The 26300-nt window shown below is 43.2% G+C and overlaps 1 protein-coding gene across 1 annotated transcript in view; it reads right to left on the reverse strand.

The window, feature by feature from the left end:
• Positions 1-26300, reverse strand: part of AFF3 (ALF transcription elongation factor 3) — a gene marked incomplete at its 5' end in the record, with an annotated part of 199717 nt that overhangs the window by 104760 nt on the left and 68657 nt on the right. Inside the window, one exon of the mRNA XM_007466896.1 lies at positions 16882-16933. Within this exon, the coding sequence (XP_007466958.1) occupies positions 16882-16933 (52 nt within the window). The remainder of the gene's footprint in view (positions 1-16881; positions 16934-26300) is intronic.

The raw sequence follows: 26300 nt of genomic DNA on the forward strand, positions 1-26300 counted from the left end.
CTGCTGACGGACAGCACCTGCCGTGTGATTCGCCAGTAGGACCTGAGTAGGTAACTTCCAGTGATAACAAATGTTACTATCTGCCACGGCTCCAATTTCAGAGCTTTGTTGAGATACATTTTTTCCCCCTTAGCTGTATATTCTTTCTCTATTTTACTATCTTGAAAAACTAGGGTACACATTTCTCTTTAGAGAAATTTTGACTGGTTGTTTTATTTTAACTGAGTGGCTTAGATTTGCATATGTCTACCAGAAATTTGATAAAGACAATAACAGACATTTATTAGTACCTAGTATATCCTATGGGAAGTGCTGATTAAGGTCGATGACACCAGATGGCTTGCTGGATAACATTATCTCATAATTCGGATTCCGGTTCCAACTGACTGATTTGGGGGCATTATTTGAGGTTGGGGGCTGTCCAAATTTGGCAACTCAAATCTCCTGAGAGGGATTATTAAAGGAGGCACTCTTGTCTTCACTGGGCATTTCCAGGACATTTTATTCTAGAGATAACACTATGAGTAATTGGTGACATCTACCACGTGGCCCCTTCTGCTTCCAGGCCCTGGAGGCTTTTGCCATCAAAACAGAAAACTCGGGGGCAGCCGCTACGAGCTAGGAGAAAGAAGGGAAGGTGTGGGGATGGTGTGAGTACATGCCCCGGGGGCTGTCCCTCACCCACAGTGATCGATGTCAGAGTCCTCCCAGCAGGCCAGGGTCCCACTGAAGGTATGGACGGTATCAGGCACCCTGAGTGATGGGCCATACTGACTGCCATGAGGGCAACATTATGGGTCAGAGGATCCCAGTGGATTCCTGGAGGATGTCTGTGCAACAGGGGTAGCTGGTGTCGAGGTGGTAAGAGGTCAGTCTGAAGTGGGCGGGTGGTGGTAGGAAGATCCATGGCCGTGCATGAGGTTATTAGTGTGGGTGCTGGGAGGGAGAAGTGAGCTGGGTGACATTCAGCCCCAGGCTGGGTCCTGGGGAGCAACTTGTGCTTCAAGAGCTGTGGCATCACTGTCCCATGGCAAGTAGCGTCTTCTACCTGGTCATCTGGATATCTACCCCATAAAGGACTGGACTTAGGGAGGCTAGATACCAGCTCCTTGAGAATAGGAAGTGGGTACCAGTTACATGGCTGAACAATGTTTGGTACAAGGTCTAACCAATAGCACAAGGCACATAAATGCTTGACGAATATAATGTCACTAGGTGACCAAGCCATAATGGTGCCCCTCCTGAATCCCTGAGGGATAATGGACTAGCTTTTATCTCATTCATTCATTCAATTTGGTCTCATTCCAAAAACGATTTGTGTCAGAGGATGGGACAACCGGGCTTTAGTCTTTAACAGATTCTAAAGTTTATTCGAGCTTCTGTCAGTACAATTACAATTTTTTTTTAAATTATTTTTTTTAAAGAAATGAACAAGGCAGTCTGTTGCTTTTAAACAGGCATTGCCCTTCAATTGCCAATTACCCTTTTAGATAAGAGGATCTGACAAATCTTTGCTGAACTATTATTTTGTTAAAAATCAAAATGGCACTCTCTATGTACCTGCTTCCTTATAAGAAATTCACTTTTTTCCTTGTGGCATTTTTCAGTAAAAGCTTCTATCGAGGTACTATATAAGGGACTGTTTTACTCTATGTGACCCCTGCTGGGCAGGTGGTAAATTACTAATCTTTCTTCTCTCACTGCCTCCTTCCCCGCTCCTTACTCTCTCCCTTAAATTGCCGGCTCACCATTCTCACTTCCTCCTCTGACTTCTAGATCTATTCTTCTATCATTAGCTCCTTGCCTTTGCTTAGATAAATCAATTTTCTGGCTTCTTCCTGTACTCCTCTCCTTTTATTACCTAAATAAGCCTAAAAAAAGTTCCAACAATGTAAATAAAGAACAATTCTGGGGAGAAGGGGAAGAGGAGGGAGGGACGGGGGAGATGTTAAGATGTACAGTTTAGGGTTTTACACTAATATCTATTTATAGTAACATAAAATACTTTTTTAAATTGAAGTATAGGTGATTTACAACATTGTGTTAGTTTCAGGTGTACAGCGAAGGGATTCAGCCATATATGTATATATAAATATATACACACATATGTGTACTTTTTTTAGATTCCTTTTCATTATAGGTTATTACAAGATATTGAATATAGTTCCCTGTGCTATACAGTATATCCTTGTTGTTCATCTATTTATTTTTTTAAAAATTTATTTATTTTATTTTTGGCTGCGTCTGGTCTTCGTTGCTGCGCGTGGGCTTCTCTCTAGTTGCGCCGAGCGGGGGCTCCTCTTGGTTGCGGTGCGCGGGCTTCTCACTTCTCACTGTGGCTTCTCTTGTTGCAGAGCACAGGCTCTAGGCGCGTGGGCTTCACCAGTTGTGGCTCGTGGGTTCTAGAGCGCAGGCTCAGTAGTTGTGGCACGTGGGCTTAGTTGCTCCGCAGCCTGTGGGATCTTCCTGGACCAGGGCTCGAACTCTTGTCTCCTGCATTGGCAGGTGGATTCTTAACCACTGTGCCACCAGGGAAGCCCATCTATTTTACATATAGGGGTGAGTATCTGTTAATCCCATACTAGTAATTTCTCTTTCCCCGCTTACTCTTTGGTAACCACAGGATTGTATTCTATGTTTGTGAGTCTGTTTCTGTTTTGTAAATAACTCATTTGTATTATTTTTTAGATTCCACATATAAAAGATATCATATAATATTTGTCTTTGTCTGACTTACTTCACTCAGTATGATAATCTCTAGGTCCATTCATGTTGCTGCAAATGGCGTTATTTCAGTCTTTTTTATGTCTGAGTAGTATTCCATTGTATATATGTACCGCATCGTCTTTTTTTTTTTTCCACGGTACGTGGGCCTCTCACTGTTGTGGCCTCTCCCGTTGCGGAGCACAGGCTCTGGATATGCAGGCTCAGCAGCCATGGCTCACGGGCGCAGCTGCTCCGCGGCATGTGGGATCTTCCCAGACTGGGGCATGAACCCGTGTCCCCTGCATCGGCAGGCGGACTCTCAACCACTGCGCCACCAGGGAAGCCCACCACATCGTCTTTATCCATTCATCTACTGATGGACACTTAGGTTGCTTCCATGTCTTGGCTGCTGTAAATAGCGCTGCTATGAACATTGGGGAGAATATATCTTTTCGAATTAGAGTTTTCATCTTTTCCAGATATATGTTCAGGAGTGGGATTGCTGGATATATGGTAACTCTATTTTTAGTTTCTTAAGGAACCTCCATATTGTTCTCCATAGTGGCTACACCAATTTACATTCCCACCAACAGTGTGGGACGGTTCCCTTTTCTCCACACCCTCTTCAGCATTTATGATTTGTAGACTTTTTAATAATGGTCATTCTGACCAGGGTAAGGTGAGCTGATACCTCATTGTAGTTTTGATTTTCATTTCTCTAATAATGAGCAACGATGAGCATCTTTTCATTGGCCTCTTGGCCATCTGTATGTGTTCTTTGGAGAAATGTCTATGTAGATCTTCTGTCCATTTTCTGATGGGGTGGTTTGTTTTTAAAGTATTTTCTATTAATCTACTTTAGCATTTTTGTCTACTGACATTAAGATATTGGAACAGAGGTTTAGGGAAGTTGGCTTGCTCATGGTCAGAGTCGGTAAGTAAGGGAACCAGTTCAGTGAAATACCACAGAGCACCCCGGTCCTGCCTCTGCCGGGCTGTGGACTATTCAGGGCAGAGATTGAAGGGAAGGGGACCAGATACATTTTGGATTCTGCCAATCCCAGCCGAAGAGGACTGGTGGGATGATGAGCAGATGTAAACAGACACGGGGCAAGCTTCCTCTGGGGATGCTAATGCAGAAGCAGCAAGGAGTCGTCTCTTAGATGTTTGCAAAGAAGACAGGATGGCTTTAGGTGTTTGAGACTAATCTTGATTCTTCAAGCAGTTTATAGGCAGAAGCATATGGGTCATTTAGAGCTTGCCCGAAACTCCCGGGGAAGAATTCTTTTTACTTCCAGGGCTCACTATGACAGGACTACACATGTAAAGGAAGTGCCTGCCTGAGTCAGGTCTGGTGCTGTTGGATGAAGGTGAAAGATCCAAGCTCAAACGTCAACGCTCAGATCTGTGAGAATGGCAGAAGCTTTTGGATTCTGGGACAGAGTGCTGGCAAGGCAATAACACCTTCCACGTGAATGAGTCCGTGTGTGTGCGTGGGCCTGTGCGTGTGTGTGCGTGCACGTGCTTGTCAACTTCACATTGAAAGCAAACAAGAACCAACGAATGATAGCTGAGCTGCCTGGAGACAGGCTACAGGTAGTGCATGGATTGCAATTCCTGCTTCTTGGGAATGGGAGGCTAAATTTGGAACGTGCAGGGTGATGCAATCCAGGCCCTGCAGGTTCTACGTGGCTGCCTGACTTTCTGGCCTGCTCCTCAGGGCTTTGGTCAGCCATACGCTCCTGCAACTCTACTCACAGTGCTATTTCAGTACAGGCCAGACTTTGAGCACAGCCAAGATGACACTGGCCCAGTAATAACTCTCATCTTTGGCAGAGCAGGTGGACACTGGGATTGCTCACCCCCCACTTTGGTGGGTTTGCCCAATGCCTTTTGGGGCTTTTAATAGAATCCTTACTTTACCTTCATACAAGGCTTTGGTGGAGTCCCATTTACTTTTTCTTTCTTTCTTTCTTTTTTTTTTAAATTCCAGCAGTTTATTAGGTTAGCGGTTGGTTTAATTCAGCAGCTAAATAGATGTTATCCAGAAACCCCCTTTGTTCTGTGTACTGCCTCAGTAGGTGGTTGGTTCTTATGAATGCAACCAGAGCCCAGGTTGTGGAATACAAATGCTACTTTGTTTTTGCGTAAAGACAGGATGCAAGTAACGTAACTATTTTGATAGTTTTGTTAAAATAATGCAACCTGTGCAGGAAGAACCAAAATCTACCAAAATCTAAGTCTGGCTTTCTGTTTTCGCAAAACACCTCTTTTAGTCAGACAAAGTAGCAACATTTGAAGGTAAAAATAGGTTTGTCATGGTTAGGTAAGAGTCTCATAATTGTACTTTGCAAACCAATTATATAACGTAAGAGAGAAGCTGAAGCAATTCTGATTGTTTTATTATTGGTATTTTAGGATTTTCACCTTTCAAGTGACCACTGCTTGATGGTTTATACCTGAAAATGTTTCCACATATAACATGTAATCACACCCTCTTCCTTCAACTGCCTTGGACTTCTAAGAACGAAGTCCAGGTAGAAAGGAGAGGTACCCAGAAACATGCTGCTGAATCAGACCTCCACAGATAGAGATTCTGGCTAACCCACACTCTAGCACTTTTCTATGTGAAGAGGACCATGTCTGGTGACATTTCACAAACTGTCTGGTCTACCTCTTTGTTTTTTGATCTTCTTGGCTGCACCGCGTGGCATATGCAAGGTCTTAGTTCTGTGACCAGGGATCGAACCCACGCCCCTTGCAGAGGAAGCGTGGAGTCTTAACCCCTGGACCACCAGGAAAGTCCCTGGTCTGCTTCTTGTTTCGCTCGCCACAACTTGTTGGCTACAGATCTGGTCAGGATGGAACTGCAAGTGCCCAGAGGCACTGAATTCCTGCAAATGATTTTGCTCCAGTAGAAACAAAAGGTTAAGATAGTCTCCTGAGAAAAATCTGTGCTTCTGAGATAACCGGCCCCACTTGGAGAAGATTTGGAAAAACACAAACACAAACAAAATTTTCCGAGGGCATATCTGGACCAGGTACCTGAATGACTGCAGGTAAATCCTTTCCTATATGAAAGCCCCCAAGCCTGGATACGAGTGATAGCACAGACTCCAAGGAGCATCCAGTCTTGAATGGTTACAATTCTGCAAAAGCTACTGAAGGAAAAAACCCCATAAAAGTCACAGGACAAAGGGCTATTCCTCTGAGTTAAATAGCAGTGTCCTCCGGAGGGAGATTTCCACTTCCTCTGCCAACCAGCAGCCCGGCTGGCAGTTGTATTTGAGAAGAGCATGCCTATCCAATAATGGTACATGGCCCTTCTTCTGTTTTCTGAATGCAGTCTATTTTGGTGGTACTGATATGCACAGTTAAAAAAAGCTTGGCTTAGTTTCCAGAATGTAGCTTCCTCTGAATTCTTCAACTTAACAAAGCCACGATTCTCCGTTTTTGTGTTCATTGCATGTTTGCCCAAATTCAGTGGATCATCTCCTGATTTTTATATAATATTCTCAGTTTCCAGATATCCACTGAGGGTCCTCAGACTGAAATCAGTCACATCCTACGATCCAAGCTGAGTGGACACCACTAAACCTCCATCAATCTCAGGTCCCCAGAGGAGGTCTGAGAAAAAAAGTGAGGAGATGGGTTTGTGAGCCGTTGTATATCTGTGCTCTGTGACATTTAGGTTTGCTGACCATTTCAATTTTGGAAATGGCAGTTGATTAACATAAAAAAAGACAACTACTTTTTTGTGTATCTCCACCAATGCCTGTGCTTCTCACAAATGTTTATAAAGAGTGGCATGATGTAATAAAACTGGCCTTCTTAAAAGAGTTTTGCGTTTGCCTCTGGTGACAGGATAATTTTATTTATAAAATATTACTTAAGTAAGCTTTAGGGCTGTTAAACAAACAAATAAACAAAGAGGCAAAAACCTCCTGTTGAACATTTGTGTTTCACTGACTGGGCCTGAAGCTTTGAATTATGATTACTTCACATACAGATGACAAAGATCTGATAGTTTTCAATGAGCGTTATTGTGCTGTTTCCATATTAGAAAGAAACCAACTTGTCAGTATAACTAAACTGGATAGGTAGCTTAGGTTCAACATTAATGCAGGGCAAAAAATTAAAAAAAAAACATAAACTACTCTTTCTTTTTCTATTTTTGCTGTTAGGTTTAATACATGTAATATATACTTTTTTGTATAGTCATTGAGAACAGGGCATTTCCCAGCATTTAAAAAGAACTTCAGATTTTTGAGGTTAAATTATCCTAATGAATATTACGAATGTGTAATTCATCAAGACCAACAAAGCCAGCGTCTTGCACAATATATTACATTTAGTAGGCATACAAGATTCTTCTCAGAATGACTCCTTTGGAAAAATGTTTTAGCTCTCCTTGGCTACAAATCCCATCTACGATATAGTTCATTTCTAATGTAGGAGAAACTTGATTTTGGAGCTCACCCCTCAAACCTGGTCCTGATTACTGCTGCAACTCCTGTTTATATAATTCTACACAATTTTGGCAGGATTCAAGAGCACATACCAGGGTGTTGGCTTTTATGAATCTCCTGGGATGTGAATGTCAAGCTGACTGGATGAACTCTGGCCACAGATCCCAGACAAGCACAATGACTCTATTTATTCAACTTGGCCGCCTGAATGCAGATTGACTCTGTGGGTAATAAATTTTCACAGGCCAAGAACTTCAGCATCAACCAAGCTGATTCTGAGAAGAAAAAAACACCCAGGGAAGTGGAGCTGGGCTGCAAAAACCTCCTATATTTTTATTTCACATCTGCATATCATTCAGCTAATACATCTGGTGACGGATGGACACGCACTGCTGATGGCTTCAGAGGTTCTCCTGAAAAGCTCTGCTTTCTGTTATGCAATTGTCATATTAAAAAGGAACAAGGGAAAAAAAATGACCAGCGGCCATTACAATTGGCAATCTGCTTTTAATATTACACCCAGAGCTGATGTTACTTAGCCAGTGACCTCTACGGTAAACAGCAGAAAACTGAGAGGGGAATGTTCCTTGTGCTTTTTCTTAAGAAACCAACGTTAACAAAAGGCAGTTAAGAACTGCAATTCAGTGCTCAGAGCGATCTCACCACCTATAATCCTGGCACCTTGATAAGCGAAGCTTTGGAGTCACTCTAAGAGGACCGAGAGAGATTCTTTCTGAGAGACGTGGTTAGTACTCCATATGCATTAAGAATAAGAAAAAAAGTAGCTCTTTAACTTGAAGATTTATGCTAATTACCTGGATATCTATTAAATGAATTGTGTGTTCTCCAGATATTGACTGGGGATTAAAAGGTAACTTTTCTTCACTGTGAGAAGTAAATGATGCCAGTAGGAGAATTTCCCTCTACAGATTATATCCCATGATCACTGCCTGTAAAATTAAAACTGTCAGTTTAAGTGGATAAACCATGCTCATTTAAAGAGAAAAACGTAGTTATATAATTAAAATGAAAAGACTGCCTAATATGTATGGATAATGTAATTACTGGAAGCTGCAGGCGCATACATAGCCATTTAGTTTGGATCCCTTCTCCTTACTTCCCTGCGCTTATGTATCTGTCATCTCTGAAACACTGTGCAGTTGACACGGTCTTAGCTGCTCCTTGTTGCGTGTCTTGTTCACGTGGCCCTGTCCTCATGCCTTAGCTGTAATAATTTCATCTAGATATTTGATGTGTCCAACCTCCCAAGCTTACCCTCCTCACTTAAGAGGTAGAACTCATTTTTTTTTTTTTAATAACCTTAAATCTGCCTTTTATTTATTTAATTTTTTTGGCTGCGCCAGGTGGCATGCGGGATCTTAGTACCCGGACCAGGGATCCAACCCGTGCCCCCTGCAGTGGAAGCATGGTGTCTTACCACTGGGCCGCCAGGGAAGTCCCAGAACTCTTTTTTTTTTTTTTTTTTTTTTTACTAAATGGGAAGATAGGCAATATAATTCAGTTCTCCCTTCCAAATCCATTTAAAAAATGGCTTGAGTACTTAGTACCTTCAGGAATCACTTTGTCTTAAACCTTCTAACTCCTTCACTTTCTTCCAAAGAAACACAAGCGTCTAGAATTGTTAAAACCAAGAGCCACAGGTTTTAACTGGAGATCAAACCAACTGCCACACATATCTTGTGTCCTTCCTTCATTTACTCAGACACAAAATCTGATTCTCAAATCATTTATCCTGTTTCTAGTTTGAACCTCATCAAGTATGAAAATTATAGGAGCAAACATGAGATTACGACTCCATTTCCATTAAACCTCCACATTTTGTAAACCTGGTCACAATTCTAGCTCTAGAGGTTACAGTCAAAATCCTACAGTTTTTGAAAGGGAAGGCTGTGAGGAGATGCACTCTCTTGGTTTTGGAGGCTTCTGTTTGAGATAACTTCTAGAAAGTTATAACCTCAATATGGCTTGGTATGAAGCACATTTAAGAAGTGACTATGGACATTTCTACAGAGATTGGATAAATGCTTTTCTCCTAAATAGGTAGGTGATTTGTGTATTTATCTACAGACAATTTTTGTCCTTGGGTCTATGTTTTTGTCTTCTTTGTCAACACTTCTGATCTTTGGATAGGACTAATTTGAAAAAAAATCAGTGTTTAATTAAAAAAAAAAACAAAAAAAACAAAAAGGGAGACCCAAAGTCATCTTTGATACTGGACAACAGACAGCAGGACATACTCTCAATTCAATAACATTATGCATCATTCATACATCCATTCAGCAAGTATCCAGCACCTCTGCTGTGCCAGATACAGTTCCTGCCCTCAGGAAACTTCCAGTCTGGTTGGTTGAGATACTTAAAAAAGTAAACGTAATACACAACTAAAATTATGATGAGACCTAAGAAGAAAGGTTAGGTTATTGTGACACGGACTAACCAGGGGTCCAAGTTAGATAACTGGAGACTCCCTGATGAAGTGAAATTTATGCTGCACTTCCAAGATGAGTAGGTATTAATGGGGCAAAAGTCAGCGGGGGAGAGGCCTATGGAGGGCCTGAGGCAGCTGAGTTTGGCTGGTTGGAGGAGCTGAAAGAAGACCCGTGGGGTGGAAGTACCATGAACCATCTTAGTGTGAAGTGAAAGGGAAGCCTTGAGTGAAGCCAGCTGTGTAGGGTACTGTCGGCCAACTACGGGCTCTGGATTTTACCCTAAGTGAAGTGCGAACCCATTTAAGATTTCAGACCAAGGAATGACTTGATCTGATTTTGATGCTCTGACTTGATCTTTTTCAGAAGATCCCTGTGAGGAAGTTGTATTACAGAGGGGGGAGAAGAGAAATATGCTGATTTCTACTGGACTGGTTTAGACTAGCCAGGATGCAAAGAGGTGGATGGACTAATATTTGCGAATTTATAGGGATTAGAGATAAAATTAACATTTGAGTGAGGAATAGGGAGTCGTCAAGGATGAGCCCGATGTTTCTAGACTTAAACAACTGGGTGCCTGGCAGTTCTAGGTTTAGAAATGGTAACAGTCACAAGAGGAACATATTTGTGTGTGGATAGGCAGAGGGGTGGCAACGACCAGAACTCCAGTTTGGCACAAATTGGATTTGAAATGCTTGTGAGACATCCAAGTGGAAAAGTCAAATAGGTCTGTGGTTAACAAGAGAGTTCTGAGCTGAGGATATAATTTTAGAAATTGTAAGTATATAAAAATTGGGGCTTCCCTGGTGGTGCAGTGGTTAAGAATCCGCCTGCCAATGCAGGGGACATGGGTTCGAGCCCTGGTCCAGGAAGATCCCACATGCCATGGAGCAACTAAGCCCATGTGCCACAACTACTGAGCCCACGTGCCACAACTACTGAAGCCTGCACGCCTAAATCCCGTGCTATGCAACAAGAGAAGCCACGACAATGAGAAGCCCGTGCACAGCAACAAAGACCCAACACAGCCATAAAATAAATAAATAAATAAATTTATTTAAAAAAAAAACCTGAAGGTCATGGGAATTGATGAGATCATCCAGAGAGAGACAGAGAGGACGTGGAGAGGAAAAATCAGAAATGCTAAAAGATTCCAACATTCAAGATTGGCTGCAGGAGGAGCAGTCAGCAAAGGAGTCTGAGAAGACACAGCCAGAGGGGCAAGAAACAAACCGGGAGGGTATGGTACTAGACAAGTCAATAAAAGTGGGGTAATTAACAGTTTTCAATGCTGTAACTCTTCTGGTGAGACAAAGGACTGAAAACAGCCTGGTACATGTGCTCTGCAGACCCACTGCGGTCACTGGTGACCCAGTGAGTGGTTCTGGTGGAGAGGAGGGGCAGAAAAGAGTCAAAGGAGTAAGTCCCCAAGTAACTGAGAGGAAATGGGACAAACTTTTGATAAGAGGAAGGCAGTGTCCTCTTATAATAGGGGGGAAGGGAGACAATGAGTGAAGACAGAGGTAGTTGTGTGCATCTGGTTACAGGAAGATGAGGCTTCCCTGTTAGATGCCAGTCAGCATGGTACGCAATAGGGAAGTAAAGATGAATAAGACACAGCATCAGATTCAGGTCGCTCACTCAAGAAATCAGGAAGACAGATAACTAAATCTCATATTATCAATTCTGTGATGGAGGTAGTTATAGGATACTCAGGGAGAAAACTCATAAAATGCCATCACCAGTGAACTGCTGTGAGTTATGTATATATAATGTAATACCCAGAAATGCCACTAAAATAAGGTATACAAAGAGATACACTCAAAAATACTATAGATAAACAGAAATGAAATTCTACAAAATGTTCCAGGAAGCTACAGGAATTCAGGAAAGAGAAAACAGAAAAATGAACAAACAAAGAGAACAAACAGAAGATGAAAAATAAAGTGGTAGACTTAAGCCCTAACATAATTAATTATCATTAATGTAACATTACATTACATTAATTAATATTAGTTAATCAGTTTAATTATCAACTAATAATTACATTAAATGTAAATGGTCCAAATACATCAATTAAAAGACAGAAAGAAACTGGCAAAGTGGATATGCTGTCTGTAAGAAACTCACTTCAAATATAGGTAGGTTGAAAGTAAAAGAATGGAAAAAGTTCTATTATGCAAACATTAATCAAAAGAAACTAACAGTGGCTACATTGATATAGGATAAAGCAGACTTCAGGGCAAAGAAGATTACCAGAGTGGAACATACATAATTATAAAAGGTCAATCCACCAAGAAGATGTAGCAATCCCAAATGTGTGTGCACAAAATAACAGCTGTAAAATATGTGAAGCAAAAACTGATAGAATGGAAAGGACAAAGAGACACATCCACAATTACAGTTGGAGACTTCAACACTCCTCTCCCAACAATCGATAGAGCAACTAGACAGAAAGTCAGCAAGGATATAGAATATCTCAACAACATCAACCAACAGGTTCTAACTGACATTTATAGAACACTCCACCCACCATCAGAAGAATACACATAAAACATATACCAACAGAGATCATATCTTGGGCCATAAAAAATACACAATGCATTTATAAAAACTGAAATCATACAGGATGTGTATTTAGACCACAATGGAACCAAACTAGAAATCAATACAAGTAAGACCACAGGGAATCTCGAAACACCTGGAAATAAAACAGCACACTTCTAAAAGCATCAAAGAGGATGACGTCTCACTGAACTGAATGGCAATGAAAATACAACATACAAAAATTTGTGAGATGTGGCTACAGCAGTGATGAGAGTGAAATGTACAGCACTAAATGCTTATATTATAAAAGAGGGCACATACCCTGAGAAAACCATAATTCAAAAAGAGTCATGTACTACAATGTTCACTGCAGCTCTATTTACAATAGCCAGGACATGGAAGCAACCTAAGTGTCCATCGACAGATGAATGGATAAAGAAGATGTGGCACATATATACAATGGAATATTACTCAGCCATAAAAGGAAATGAAATTGAGTTATTTGTAGTGAGGTGGATGGACCTAGAGTCTGTCATACAGAGTGAAGTAAGTCAGAAAGAGAAAAATAAATACTGTATGCTAACACATATATATGGAATCTAAAAAAAGGTCATGAAGAACCTAGGAGCAGGACAGAAATAAAGACGCAGACGTAGAGAATGGACTTGAGGACACGGGGAGGGGGAAGGGTAAGCTGGGACAAAGAGAGAGTGGCATGGACATATATACACTACCAAATGTAAAATAGATAGCTAGTGGGAAGCAGTCGCATAGCACAGGGAGATCAGCTCGATGCTTTGTGACCACCTAAAGGGGTGGGATAGGGAGGGTGGGAGGGAGGGAGACACAAGAGGGAAGAGATATGGGGATATATGTACATGTATAGCTGATTCACTTTGTTATAAAGCAGAAACTAACACACCATTTTAACGCAATTATACTCCAATGGCGATGTTAAAAAAAAAGAAATCAAAAGAAATCAATTTTCAAAAGTAAAAAAATAAAATAAAAGAGGACAAATCTCAAATCAATAATCTAAGCTCCCTCAAGAAACTAGAAAAAAAAGAACAAAATGAACCCAAAGCAAGCAGGAGGAGGGGAATAATAAAGATAAGATATCAATGAAATTGAAAAAAGAAAAACTGACAGAGACTACCAATGAAACAAAAAGCTAGTTCTTTGAAAAGAGCAATAAAATTGATAAACCTCTAGTAAGACTGACAAAGAAAAAAAAGAAGATCTGTATCAAGAATGAAACAGGGGCTATCACTATAGATCCAGACATCAAAAGGACAATGAAGGAACACAACTCTACACAACATAAATATGACGACGTAAATGACATGATGGATTAATTACTTGAAGAGCACGTACTACCATAACCTACCCAATGTGAAATAATCCGAATAGCCCTTTAACAATTAAGGAAATAGAATTTCTAAGTTTCTAAACGTCTCCAGGCCCACGTGGTTTCCCTGGAAAATTCTGACAAACATTTAAAGAAGAATTAACATTAATGTTATACAATCTCTTCAAGAAAGATAAGAGCAAGGAACACTTCGCAATTCACATGATAAGCCAGCACTGTCCTAATGTCAAAACCAGACAAAGGCAATACAAAAAAAAGAAACCTTCAGAACAATATTCCTCATGAATATAAAAAGACAAGCATGTGAGGAAAACGTAGACCAATGGGAATTCTCTTATACTGCTGGTGGGAGTGTCAGAAGGTACAACCATTTTGGGAAAGTGGTTTGGGATAGTCTCTACTCAAATTCAACATCCTATAGCACTTCTACTCTTGGGGACAGACCAATAGGAATGTTCCCATACACTCCCCAAAGACCTGTACAAGAATGTTAGTAACAGCACTATTCCAATAGCCCTAAACCCCCTCGCGTACGTCAGCAGTAGGACAGGTAAGCAAATTACAGTATATGCACATAATGGAATAGGATCCAGCAATGGAAATGAATAAACTTCACTTACATGCAATATCATGCATGAGTCTCACAAACAAAATGCTGAGCGACAGATGCCAGACACAGCAGTGTGCACTCACGATCCTATTGATGTAATTGTGCTTCAGAGACAAGCACAATTACCCTATGGTGTTAGAAATCAGGAGAGTGGTTATTCTTTTGGAGGCTGCTGCCCCTAAGGGGATGTGGGAGACCCAAGAGGCTGGTCATGTCTGTGTCTTGATCTGGGTGCTGGCTACACGGGTGAGCGTGGTTTATGAATATTCATCAAGTTGTATTCTTAGGTAACATGTAACTTTCCTCTATGCCTGGTGTATTCCACTGTAAGTTGACTAAAAAAGAAGAAAAAGCCTACTGGATCTGGTGACACGAAGACTGTAGGTGAGCACAAGTTGTGAGGAAGTGGCACGCTGCAGGGATCTAAGGTTTATTCCAATTTTACAAATGGCGACACCAGAGCACAGGGCAGTTCAGTGACTGGGACAAGGTTGCAGAGCTACTGGGTGGCAGAGCAGGGACTTGAACCCAGGGAGCAGGGCTGCTGAGCTGGTGCTCACTCACTAAACTAGCCTGTCTCTTATTTTGAGAGCACAGAGGCAATGATAAAGGAACATCAAGACAGGAATATGCAAATGCATGAGTGTATGAGGCTACTTTAGGAAGAGCAAACAGCTGTAGCAACTCGATGCTCTTGTGGATGTTCCTTTATCACAGTGGCTACACAGGCTGGTGACCGACAGTCACAAAGACAACCAGGTGTCACGTTAGAAAAGGACAAGGATTTTAGTACACTATATTTATTGAGGCAGGGAATTATACAGTACATTTCTGAAAGATTTTGGGTTAAGAGACAGACTCTGATTATATCTGAAAAAATAATTTACGTTAGATGCTTAATTATCTCTCAATGCCAGAGAAATGCAGAGCGTGTATGTGTGCTGTGTATATGCACAGGCTCTGCTCTTTTGGGGTGCAATCATATTTCGGTCTTGAAGAGAAAAAAAATTCTATGTCATTAGTGTTTTTTAAAAGCATGGGATTTACAATTTTGTGATTAGGTCAGGGTATATATAGGACATATAAAGGATAACTTAATATAATCAGTGTTAGAGCAATCACTGAACTGCCACATACAAAACCACTGTCCGGAGTCTTACAATATTTTCCACAGCTACAGACTGAAAAGGAGTAGTTAATGAAGCAAAATGAGTAAACTAAAGGTTCTCACTGCCTTAGAGAATGTCTCTAGTTCATCCTTGATAACTAATTTTTTTAAATTGTGCTTTCAGTGGAAACATTTCCTGGACATAATTCAGGAAATTCTTTCCAAATTAAGAAAGTCTCGCTGAATGAAACAGTCTGTAAATCCCTTTTCCAGTATCAAGTATACACAGCAAACATAGGTCCAATCCTATCTGGACCTCCACTGGGAAAAAAAACACAAGACATGAAATCATTTGCTTGTAGACACAAAGACGAGGAACCAACATGAGGGGTGAAATCGTTCCCCAGATCTGCCAAGATTGCTGGGTTGTGGATGTCTGACGGGCCTGCTGCATGCACCTAGAAGCAGATCAGTAAATCTCTAAAAAAGCCCGAGTGGCCCTCCTTGCTCAAACTTTCTTCACTTGGGCTTTTCTCAGCTGCCCAATCTAGTTTCAAACTGCATTGAGTTCTATCTCATACCCAGTTCCTTCTTTGATGCCTCACCTTCTCCTTCAAGGCAAGCAAGCTTTTCTGTGATCTCACAGTCGTATCTGGCTCAGATGCTCTTCCCGGAAGTTTCCTTTGATCTCACCTCTACACACTCTCTCAGTACATTATGTGCATTTGCATGTCTAGACAGCTACAACACCTGCACGGCATTCCATGATACCTCTGTATAAAATTCACCATTCCAAGATGAACTGAACAGTATACGTGTCTTGTATCACGTGTAAAAATGACACAGAAAACCTCTCTGAATTGTCTTTATACCTATCACGTTTATCCCACCTTGACACGATACAAAACAGGTGATGAGAAAAAGGAAACAGAAGTGGAGGAAAATCTGTCTTTTCATGCTTTCAAACTCGCTTTAAAATACAAACATTTCCTGAAATGCAGAAGTGAGAGTGATGAATGTTAATTGGGTATTTTATCACCTTAACTGACTGATCAGAAGAGTATTTATAAACCCCTGACTGATGTCTCGAGCTGATAAATCAACACCAGGGGAGAACATTTCAAGCACATTGATCACTTAAGACAAACAGGCTATTCCGAGCGCGATTATTTTTTATTCATCGTTTTAGCTCATCTCTACCTTTGCTTCCGCTCAATGTTAATAATATCTGTATAAGACTTCTCAATATTTAATGCTAAAGCATGCTTGTTGCATGCTGATGAGGTGAAGCTCACACATTTGATCTCCAGAAAGCCAGTAACCTTTCCAAAAAAAAAGCTCTATCTCACATTGAAGCCTGATCCCAGGCGGCTTCCTTATAAATAGCTGCTGTTGGCTTCGATGCCATGAAGATCACAGAATTACAGTTTTACGGGAAATTAAAAGCCAAGATATTTGAAGAGACTGGCCCAATGGCACAGAATCTCGTAATCAGCAGAGGATACCCAGCGTCCTAGAGCATCACAATGGAGCATTTGTATGACTCAGTTAATACCCAGGACAGTCTACCAGATTGGCATCACCATATCACATGCGGAGAACGGCAACATCAAGGAAAATCTTACCTGTTCATTCTCCTCTTCATCGCTACTTAGCTTAAGGTCATCTTCTAGCATTCTGAAAGAGGGAACAAAGAGGTACAGATACTTAGAAAATTCAAGAGAATTTAGCACCAAAATACCTGTATTAGAGCAATGTTTCAGTAATGAGCGTATTAGATTTACTAATTTTAAAAAAAAATGTTTCCTTTTGAGCCCTTTTCCTCTGATGCACTTAGGAAATTACAAACTGCCACATAATGAAAATAAACCCTCACAACAGTCAAAGGACGTGATGACCTGCTTCAGGAATATGAGGTTTTCGGGCTTCCCTGGCGGCGCAGTGGTTGAGAGTCCGCCTGCCGATGCAGCGGACACGGGTTCGTGCCCCGGTCACAAAGAGACAGCTGGGTATTATATGCTGCTTGAGGCAACACCTATGATGTAGTTTCACCAAAAAAAGCCACATCACCCCGGACACAACCAAGCCTCTACATCAAAATATCATTTTACAGGAAACAGAGTGACAAAGGAACATGTTAATATCACAAAAACATGATCAGCAAAAGCTAGACTGTGAAAGCCAGAACAAATGATCTGATTTCTTAAACATTTTCAAAGCGGGAGGGAAAAAAAAAAAAAAAAAAAAAGAATATGAGGTTTTAAACGAACAGAGTCAAATAGGTGCTTTTCCTTGTGAAGCTGTAATTCCACAATTATTTGTCCTGTGTTTTCCACGTGGCGGGGGCTGAGCTACATCTCCATCACCATTCGTGGGAAGCAGAAGGGGAGAGCGGGCAGAACCCTGCTGAGAGCTAGAAAACCACAAACTCAAGTTCTCAGAGCAGCTGCTGGGTCTTCCCCCACCAAAGATCTAGAAAAGACAGCTGCCTGAACATCCTACCGGATGAGGAAAACCAAATAGGAGGAAACTTTCTGGAAAGACTCTGGGGAGGAACTCCCCAGCGCCCCCTGGGTCCCTCAGCTGCGTCATGACAGCCGCAGTGGGGAAGCTTACTTTTGGGTCCGGAAGAGTTAAAAGTTAAAAAAAAAAAAGAATTTAAGAAAGAATGAATATATGGGTATGTATAACTGAATCACTTTGCTGTACACCTGAAACTAACACAACACTGTAAATCAGCTATACTCCAATATGAAATTAAACAAGAGAGGATATATTTTAAGAAATTAAATTAAAAAAAGAAAGAAAATTTCAAACATTACTTCTGACGATGATGAAACTGTATTCTTATCAGCATTGCTGATTTATTTCTTTGTAGAATAATAGTTTTCAGATGAAGTCATTTCATAAGAAGTCTCACTCAGAAGTGTGTTCTACACACGGATGAATGCAGAGCTCTTCTGTCCGGAGTGAGGGGAAGAGTCCGTCTTTGGATGGACCCTGGGGCTCCAGGGATCACTCTGGACGCCACTGAGTCCCTGTGCTCGAAGGCCTCGCTCTCCTCTCTGAAATCACCTTCAAAGTCCAAAGACCGACCCCTAAAATGTGCTATAAAAGCCAATTATCGGCCTATTGTAGATACATTCCTCTGAATATTTTTATAAGTAATTTCAGTGACGTTTGGGGTGAGCCTGGGGTAAAGATCTGCCAGGGCAGGGCGTGGGCCCACTTCTGCCTCTCACGGCTGTGTGTTTGGGACAAATCAATAAACGGCCCCGCCCCCAGCCCCATTTCCCTCTTTGTAAAATGAAGGGTTGTGCTGGACATCTCCAAGGTCCAGTCCTCCTTTAGCGTCTGAAAGTCTGCAAAATAAATTTGCCCCCTATTTCCTAAAGTAAAACAACTCCTGTATTTGTTCTAAAGAGCACAGTTGTGAAATTTTAAAGCAATTCTTGGTATACCATTTAAGCCATAACCATTAGGACACCAAATCCCCCCTGGCTACAGCTATTCTACCAGTAGCAAGTGGTATCCTTCTTTTATTATTCAAACCAGAAGCAAACAAGCCAAACACTGGCAAAGACTGCACAGCTGCACCTCAACCGCCCTTTACACCTGTGTGGCACGTCACTCATTTCCCTTGACCTCGCAAACTTGAACCTGGGCTTCGAAGAGAAGAGCTACTGGTGATTTATTATATCAGAGTTCTGTTGGGGGAGAATCTAGGAGAGGATGGTGTTTCCTTTGTCCTGGGACACTACTGACCAGCATGGTGACGGCACAGAGTACAGTACCAGTTGGTTGGCTGGGCTGGGCAGCTACCCCAAGACGATTTTTTTTGTTTTTTTGTTTTGGCTGCATTGGGTCTTCGTTGCTGCGCATGGGCTTTCTCTAGTTGTGGCGAGCAGGGGCTACTCTTCATTGCGGTGCGCGGGCTTCTCATTGTGGTGGCTTCTCTTGTTGCGGAGCACGGGCTCAAAGCGCACGGGCTTCAGTAGTTGTGGCACGTGGGCTCAGTAGTTGTGGCTCGTGGGCTTAGCTGCTCCGCGGCACGTGGGATCTTCCCGGACCAGGGCTCGAACCCGTGTCCTCTACATTGGCAGGTGGATTCTTAACCACTGTGCCACCAGGGAAGTCCCCCCAAGATGATTTTCCTACCCAAAGGCACAAATACGTTTCTAATGAAAAGGACCAGAGAAGTCAGGACAGTTTCTTACCCCCCACTCCTCACTCCCTCTTTTGGGGTCAGCTGCCAACTGTGATTCGCTTTAATCTCAAGGACTGCCCTGTAAACACTGGGTGTTCAAAGTGTGGGTGGTCCCGTCGGGGGATGGAGAGGGGGAGGGAAGGACACACAATCGTTGTTAATGACCCCCCGTTAGATGGAAGTCACGTCAAGGGTGACTGAGGAGTTTCATCTGCGTATGGGCGACAGTGTGGACAGATTTGAAGGCCATGGCCAACCAGAGCAAGATGCCCCTAAATGCCCCAAAGCAAGGGATCTTAGCTTGGCTGCACACCCGTCTTGTGACTCGGTTACCACATGAAGCTGGCAGAGTAAAAGCCGTGTGTGGGGTTCCTTTTAAGGTAGGGAGCAGAACTTGTTTTGTTTATTCTAGGTGCACGCTAAATGTGTCAACACATGAACATGCGTCTGGTTGAATCTCAGGCTGCCTTTCACACCCCTGATCCTGGGAGAGTCACACCTCTGGACCATGGTTTTGTCATTTCTATAGTGAGACTCAGCTCCCTTGTCATCCTTTCCAGAAGAAAAGCAGTCAGAGATCCACTTCGCTTTGGGAACAGAAATTATCACTGAATTTACCTCTCTTACGTTAAAAAAAAAAAAAAAAAAGATAATTGGGTTTCTGGTCTGAGATCCAAAAACAAAGGAGCAAATGTAAAAACATTCTGTATTCAAGAGAGGCTTCGAGAGAAGTTAGACTCCAATACACTTCAGAATGTCTTGGAAAAATGGGAACACTGAGTCTGACAGCTCATTCACATCTCACAGCAATCCTGCGAGCCTGCTGCTACCAGCACGAGGGACCGCATTCCTGGAACAGACGGTCACCACTGCCCAGCGCCCCAGACCCCAACAGGCGTGCGCTGAGATGACTCAGTCTCAAGGCCACCCAAGAACACGCCCGGCCCTTCTGTATCATTCTGGTCACAGTGGAGTCCCTGTGACTCAACTTCCAAAGCACAGTGCTGGTCCCTTTTAATGCTGGGAAAAGCAGAGTGGCTTCTTAGAGAGCCTGAGGAGGTGAAATAGGTGTGAGGTTAGAGAAGAATACGGAAGCGCTGGGACCACTTAGGAGCCTGAGAGCTGCCCTCATTTGGTGAAGGCTGTGCCTGCCTCCATCGAAACACACAAATGGCACCATCGGAGCAGTCTGCCCCCAAATCTGATCCCACCTGCTTGACAACGTGTTTATCATCTGTCTGTTTTCAAAAGGAATTACACTGGCGTAAGTAAATTAAACAGGAATAATAATAACAAAAGTTTTAAACCAAGAGTAAAAGAAAATGCAAAGTAAGTGTCGGTTAGGACACAGGGCAGAGATGGAGGATACCTGACTCTGTTTTTCAAGACTCTGATGCTCTGAAGCGTTGAGGATGGAGACTGGGAAGGGTCATCAGCACGTAAGTTCAGGGCCCGTGCTTCAGCATCACACTGACTCGCAGGGCACCCTGACGCACCTCTGCATCCCTACACCCCCCTCATCTGAGCACCACCAGGCCTTCCTCCTGATGGTGACACCCACCCACCCAGAGCCACACTCCTTCCATGTCCCTTGGCACCCACCCCCGCTTCGTGTCCCCGAAGCACCCTCCTAGGTGTCCCAGCTCCTGTCCAACCTGACCTCATTCAACCCTACCTCGAGGTGGGTGCTGCCAGGGCAGGAGACCTCGGGGGTCTGAGCACAGACTCTGGAGTCAGACTGCCTAGGAGGAATCCTGGCTCTGCCACTCAGCTTGCTTAGCATAGAACCTTGTGCGGAACCAACATTCAACACATGTTCATTTTTCATTAGCATTCCTCTTTTACCTCTGAGGGCCATGCCTTGGAGCATTTAAGAAACTTGCATGCGTAAACAGTTTGGGACAGAAGATGTTTCTGTAACAATGCCTTAAAACTAAGCCATTTGCTCTATTTTCAGGCCATCTTGAGAAGAAAAGATGACGTTTTCTAGAGGTTGCGGAGAGGGATATATTTTAGGATATAATTGCTGCCATGGTTGATTGATCTGATGTGAGTTCATGCCTGCAGAGGACAGAAAACATGGCCACCAGCCTGAGTGCACAGGGGACATATCCTGGGAGGCTGTGGTCGGCCACACAGCCTGGAGTACCCACAGCCTGATGACAACAGCTGACATAAAATAGATAATAAAATCAAACTATGCGAATGAAGGCCAGGGAGCAGAGGTGCAGCCAGAGGTACAGAGAAACCTGGACTTCGTGCCCTGAGCACCTGAGCAGCTGTCACATTGTGTCCAGTGCACTTCCGGTCAGTGCCTGGTGGTAACTTCACAGTGGAGTCTGACCAGACAGCTGACTTCACAGTGGGACCCTGACAGGACCGAGGCAGGATTTTTTTTTTTTAAACGTGCAATTAGGTGATTCAGATTCTATCCATTTTTCACTGGTGAACTGTGTAGACAACAGTTTCTTAAAATTATTGTCCAGGGAAAATTACAACATGCCCCCTGAACACCTGGTACAAAGGGTCAAAAGGTTTGAGCCACAGGCTGAAGGCTCTTATGCTTTCACGCAGGGACAGAGGGTCCCACGGGAACTGGGTAGAGGAAAGGGTATGTGGAGGTTTGCCTCTGAGCTCAGATCGGGGAACCCAGTACAAACGTTTCCATCTGTGGTTTGCCAAGGACCACCTCAGGTGAACCTCTCTGCTTCTGGAAGTGAAGGATGAAGAAAACACTGCCTCACCACCAACAGTAGAATTGGCATTCAAACTCCCAATCACCTAATTTTCTACTGAGTTCTTTCAGTGGTGGGCACCTATCTTTGGAAAGCATACTGTCTCCCAGGGCTGGTTCTTCTCACACGTTACACTCAAATCAGCACTGCCATTTTAGCCATTTTTAAGTGCCTTAAAATTCTGAAGGTCTGGCATAACGAACTCTCACAGAACCCAGTCGCCTCACCTGAAGGTAAGGCCCTCAGAAAAGGAAGGAATTCAATACAACCCTTGCAACTTTACTATTCGATGATGGTAGCTTCCCTGTGTGTACTATTTTTTAATTGAGCAGTAGACAACTTTACATTGTAGCTAGTGCTTTTATACATATATATATATATTTAAAATAAATTTATTTATTTTTGGCTGTGTTGCGTCTTCGTTGCTGCACACGGGTTTTCTCTAGTTGTGGCGAGCAGGGGCTACTCTTTACCGTGGTGCGTGGGCTTCTCATTGCAGTGGTTTCTCTTTTTGTGGAGCACGGGCTCTCGGCACGCAGGCTTCAGTAGTTGTGGCACGCGGGCTCAGTAGCTGTGGCATGTGGGCTCCAGAGCGCAGGCTCAGTAGTTGTGGCACATGGGCTTAGTTACACTGCAGCATATGGGATTTTTGCGGACCAGGGCTCGAACCCATGTCCCCTGCACTGGCAGGCAGATTCATAACCACTGTACCACCAGGCAAGTCCCTGGTGCTTATATTTTTGAGGTCCACAATTTCTCAGGAAGCAGAAATAGTAGCCTACCCATAACAGATGGCCAATTGCTTCTAGGGTTCATCTGTATCTCACACAGGTATTGCAAACGGGCACATTAACTACCTTCAAATGCAATGGCAGTCATTTCACAGAGCAGCAGTTTTTAATTAATAGGGTTTCCCTGGAATTACTTGTCATTTGGGGCCCTTATCAGATCTGAATCCTTTAGTCCTTTAAAGTTCACTTCATTTTGCTATGTCTTAATGGCTTCTTGAACATCTGACTTTTATATGGGCTGTTTGGTTTGCAGATTTGTTTCTATAGCCAGTGCTTCTATGATCTCCACCTATTTGAGATTTAAAGCCAAAGGCAAATGTTTATGAATCCCCATTAAACATATTCCTATATGCAAAATGGATAAAGAAGATGTGGCACATACATACAATGGAATATTACTCAGCCATAAAAAGAAATGAAATTGACTTATTTGTACGGAGATGGATGGACCTAGAGTCTGTCATACAGAGTGAAGTAAGTCAGAAAGAGAAAAACAAATACCGTATGCTAACACATATATATGGAATCTAAAAAAAAAAAAAAAAAAAGTTTCTGAAGAACCTAGGGGCAGGACAGGAATAAAGATGCAGACATAGAGAATGGACTTAAGCACATGGGGAGGGGGAAGGGTAAACTGGGACAAAGTGAGAGTGATATCGACGTGTATACACTACCAAATGTAAAACAGATAGCTAGCGGGAAGCAGCCGCATAGCCCAGGGAGATCAGCTCGGTGCTTTGTGACCACCTAGAGGGGTGGCATAGGGAGGGTGGGAGGGAGACTCAAGAGGGAGGGGATATGGGGATATAAGTATACGTATAGCTGATTCACTTTGTTATACAGCAGAAACTAACACACCATTGTAAAGCAGTTATACTCCAATAAAGATGTTAAAAAAAAAGACATTTTCTATAGTGATTGAAACCTCACAACAACCCAATGATTAAATGACAGTACTACTAAAAATAAAACCATATTCATATACGCAAGTATCTATTCTAACAATTAGCCGTGCGTGATAAACCCATCTGTTACGCAAGTCCACCCCTCTGAAGGAATCCAAGCCACCCTCTCCACTGCTTCGAACACAGAAGGAGAAGTTATAAAACTCATTTCACTGTTTTTGAAGAGTCCACTGCTCTGCCAGAGTCAGTGCTACCATCTGCCTGGACTTATTTTCAAAAACAGTTGACCACCTTCCTCTTCACATTGGTTCAGAAGAACTGAGCTCGTGCCATTCCCCAGTCAACTGGGAACCAGGACGGCTAGGACAGGCTCAGCCTGGGGTTGGTGATGTAGGGCATCCAAGGCACAAATGAAGGAACTTAGTCTGGCAGCCAAAGTAGAAATCGGGAACGAGACAAAGGGTGGTCTAGATGACCTGAGAGTTTCCAGCTCTGATGCTTTCCTGCCTGGGTTTCCTATCTACGTCTTTCGAGGCAATGCGGAGCATAGGGAGACGGTTTCTGTTCGCACACATCTTCTTCCTGGACCCCCTCTTCCTAGGATTGGTTCTAGCTGTCAGTGAAATTACAAATGATCTTCTGATTCTGCCATGTTCACCCTGGGGCGAAGGTGTCCTGTACCTCTTCTGTTTAAGGACAATAGGTTCCAATGGTCCTTTTCTTCCGCTTATACGATGAGTCCACCTGCGACCTTGGCACAGGCCTGTTTTCCCTGGGGGACAGCATCTCATTTCCTGCTACTTAAGACACTCGCAAAAGCCAACCTCATTCAGGAAGCCTGTCAAACCCTGGTGGGATGTGGGATGAACGTGTGTCTTCAAAATCTCAGTCAAGCAACCGCCTTTCCAAATAGTCCCATATCTAGCATATTAATACAGAATAAATGGAAATCAAAGGAAAGTAAAAATCAACACTAATAAAAGGACACAGTCTGGGGTACTAGAGTGTGGACTGGTGGAATGAGGCTGGGATAAAATGACCTCTACTGCCTCTTGTGGTCCTGAATTCTGACTCTCTGCCTTTACCAACGCGTGGAAAGTCCAGTTAGATTGTTGGAGATTTAGAGGGTTCCCTGGATCTCAGCTGATACGACTCATAAAAGTAAAACTGACAGGTTGGAATCTGAGTCAGGATCCACACTGGAGTCAGGAGCCTGGGGTGAAGTCCAGTTACTTCTTTGAGCACTTACTTCCTTGTATGTCAGGTAAGACATTTCCCATCGTTGTTCTAAAAATTCAATAGGAAATGGACATGGCAGTGCTTTTAGATGGCAGAGTGCTACATAGAATGTTTGACTACTTTCGGAAACATTTCGCATGTGATATGGTGTGTAGGACAGAGCCTCGCCCTCAGGCAACAGCCTGTGACTCTATAATACCAGAGCAGCTTCTCGTGGACCAGGAACAAAGGCAAAAATCGGACTGGACCCCAGAGCTCCTGCACCAGGTGGCCACAAGGACTGGACTGGGAGATGGTGCCAGTTCGCCAACTGGGCTTGAGACCAGGAAAGTGTTCTTTCCTCCGTTACAAACTAATCAATTGTCTCTAGGTATTTTCTAGACACTTCCTTATTACAGTGAAATGTGACCCCAAACACACATCTAACAGCTTTTGGGTAGTTAAAAAAAACTAGATTCATCTTTTTCTTTTCTCCTAACACCATCTGCAAATAAAATCAGATGACACATATGCTAAATGATGAGCAGAGCAACAAAGCAACTTGCTGAGCCCCCAAGGAGCCTTCATTAAGTCCTCTAGGCTCTGGTCCACACGGCACCAGAACTATACATCCTCTCAAACGCTCTGTGTCTGCAGGATCCTTCATTCTTTCTAAGGAACAATGTGTCCCCGAGCTCCACCACGAAGGCACATTTAGAAAAGGATGAAGTCACAAAATATTCTTCCAAGTAACTGAAAATGAGGCGCTAGCGGCCAAGTGTACCGAGAAGTTCCTCATCAGATCAGTCCTCTGGGGCAGGTGGACTGCCCTAGGACGCGGAGGTGCTGTGGGAGAATGTTTACAGAGAAAAGCGGCCTTAGCAGGCCACCTGCTCTGACCTCCAGCCCCAGGGAAGCAGGAAGCTCCCTCCACAGGCACCCTGGGAGTCAAAACTGGGCCAGTGGTTCTCAGACTAGAGCAGAAGCAGCATCACCTGAGGGCTTGTTAAGACACCAGTGTCCGGGCTTCCCTGGTGGCGCAGTGGTTGAGAGTCCGCCTGCCAATGCAGGGGACGCGGGTTCATGCCCCTGTCCGGGAAGATCCCACATGCCGCGGAGTGGCTGGGCCCGTGGGCCATGGCTGCTGAGCCTGCGCGTCCGGAGCCTGTGCTCCGCAACGGGAGAGGC

This window comes from Lipotes vexillifer, unplaced genomic scaffold (assembly GCF_000442215.2).
Source record: "Lipotes vexillifer unplaced genomic scaffold, Lipotes_vexillifer_v1.1 scaffold28, whole genome shotgun sequence".
NCBI classification, from domain to species: domain Eukaryota; kingdom Metazoa; phylum Chordata; class Mammalia; order Artiodactyla; family Lipotidae; genus Lipotes; species Lipotes vexillifer.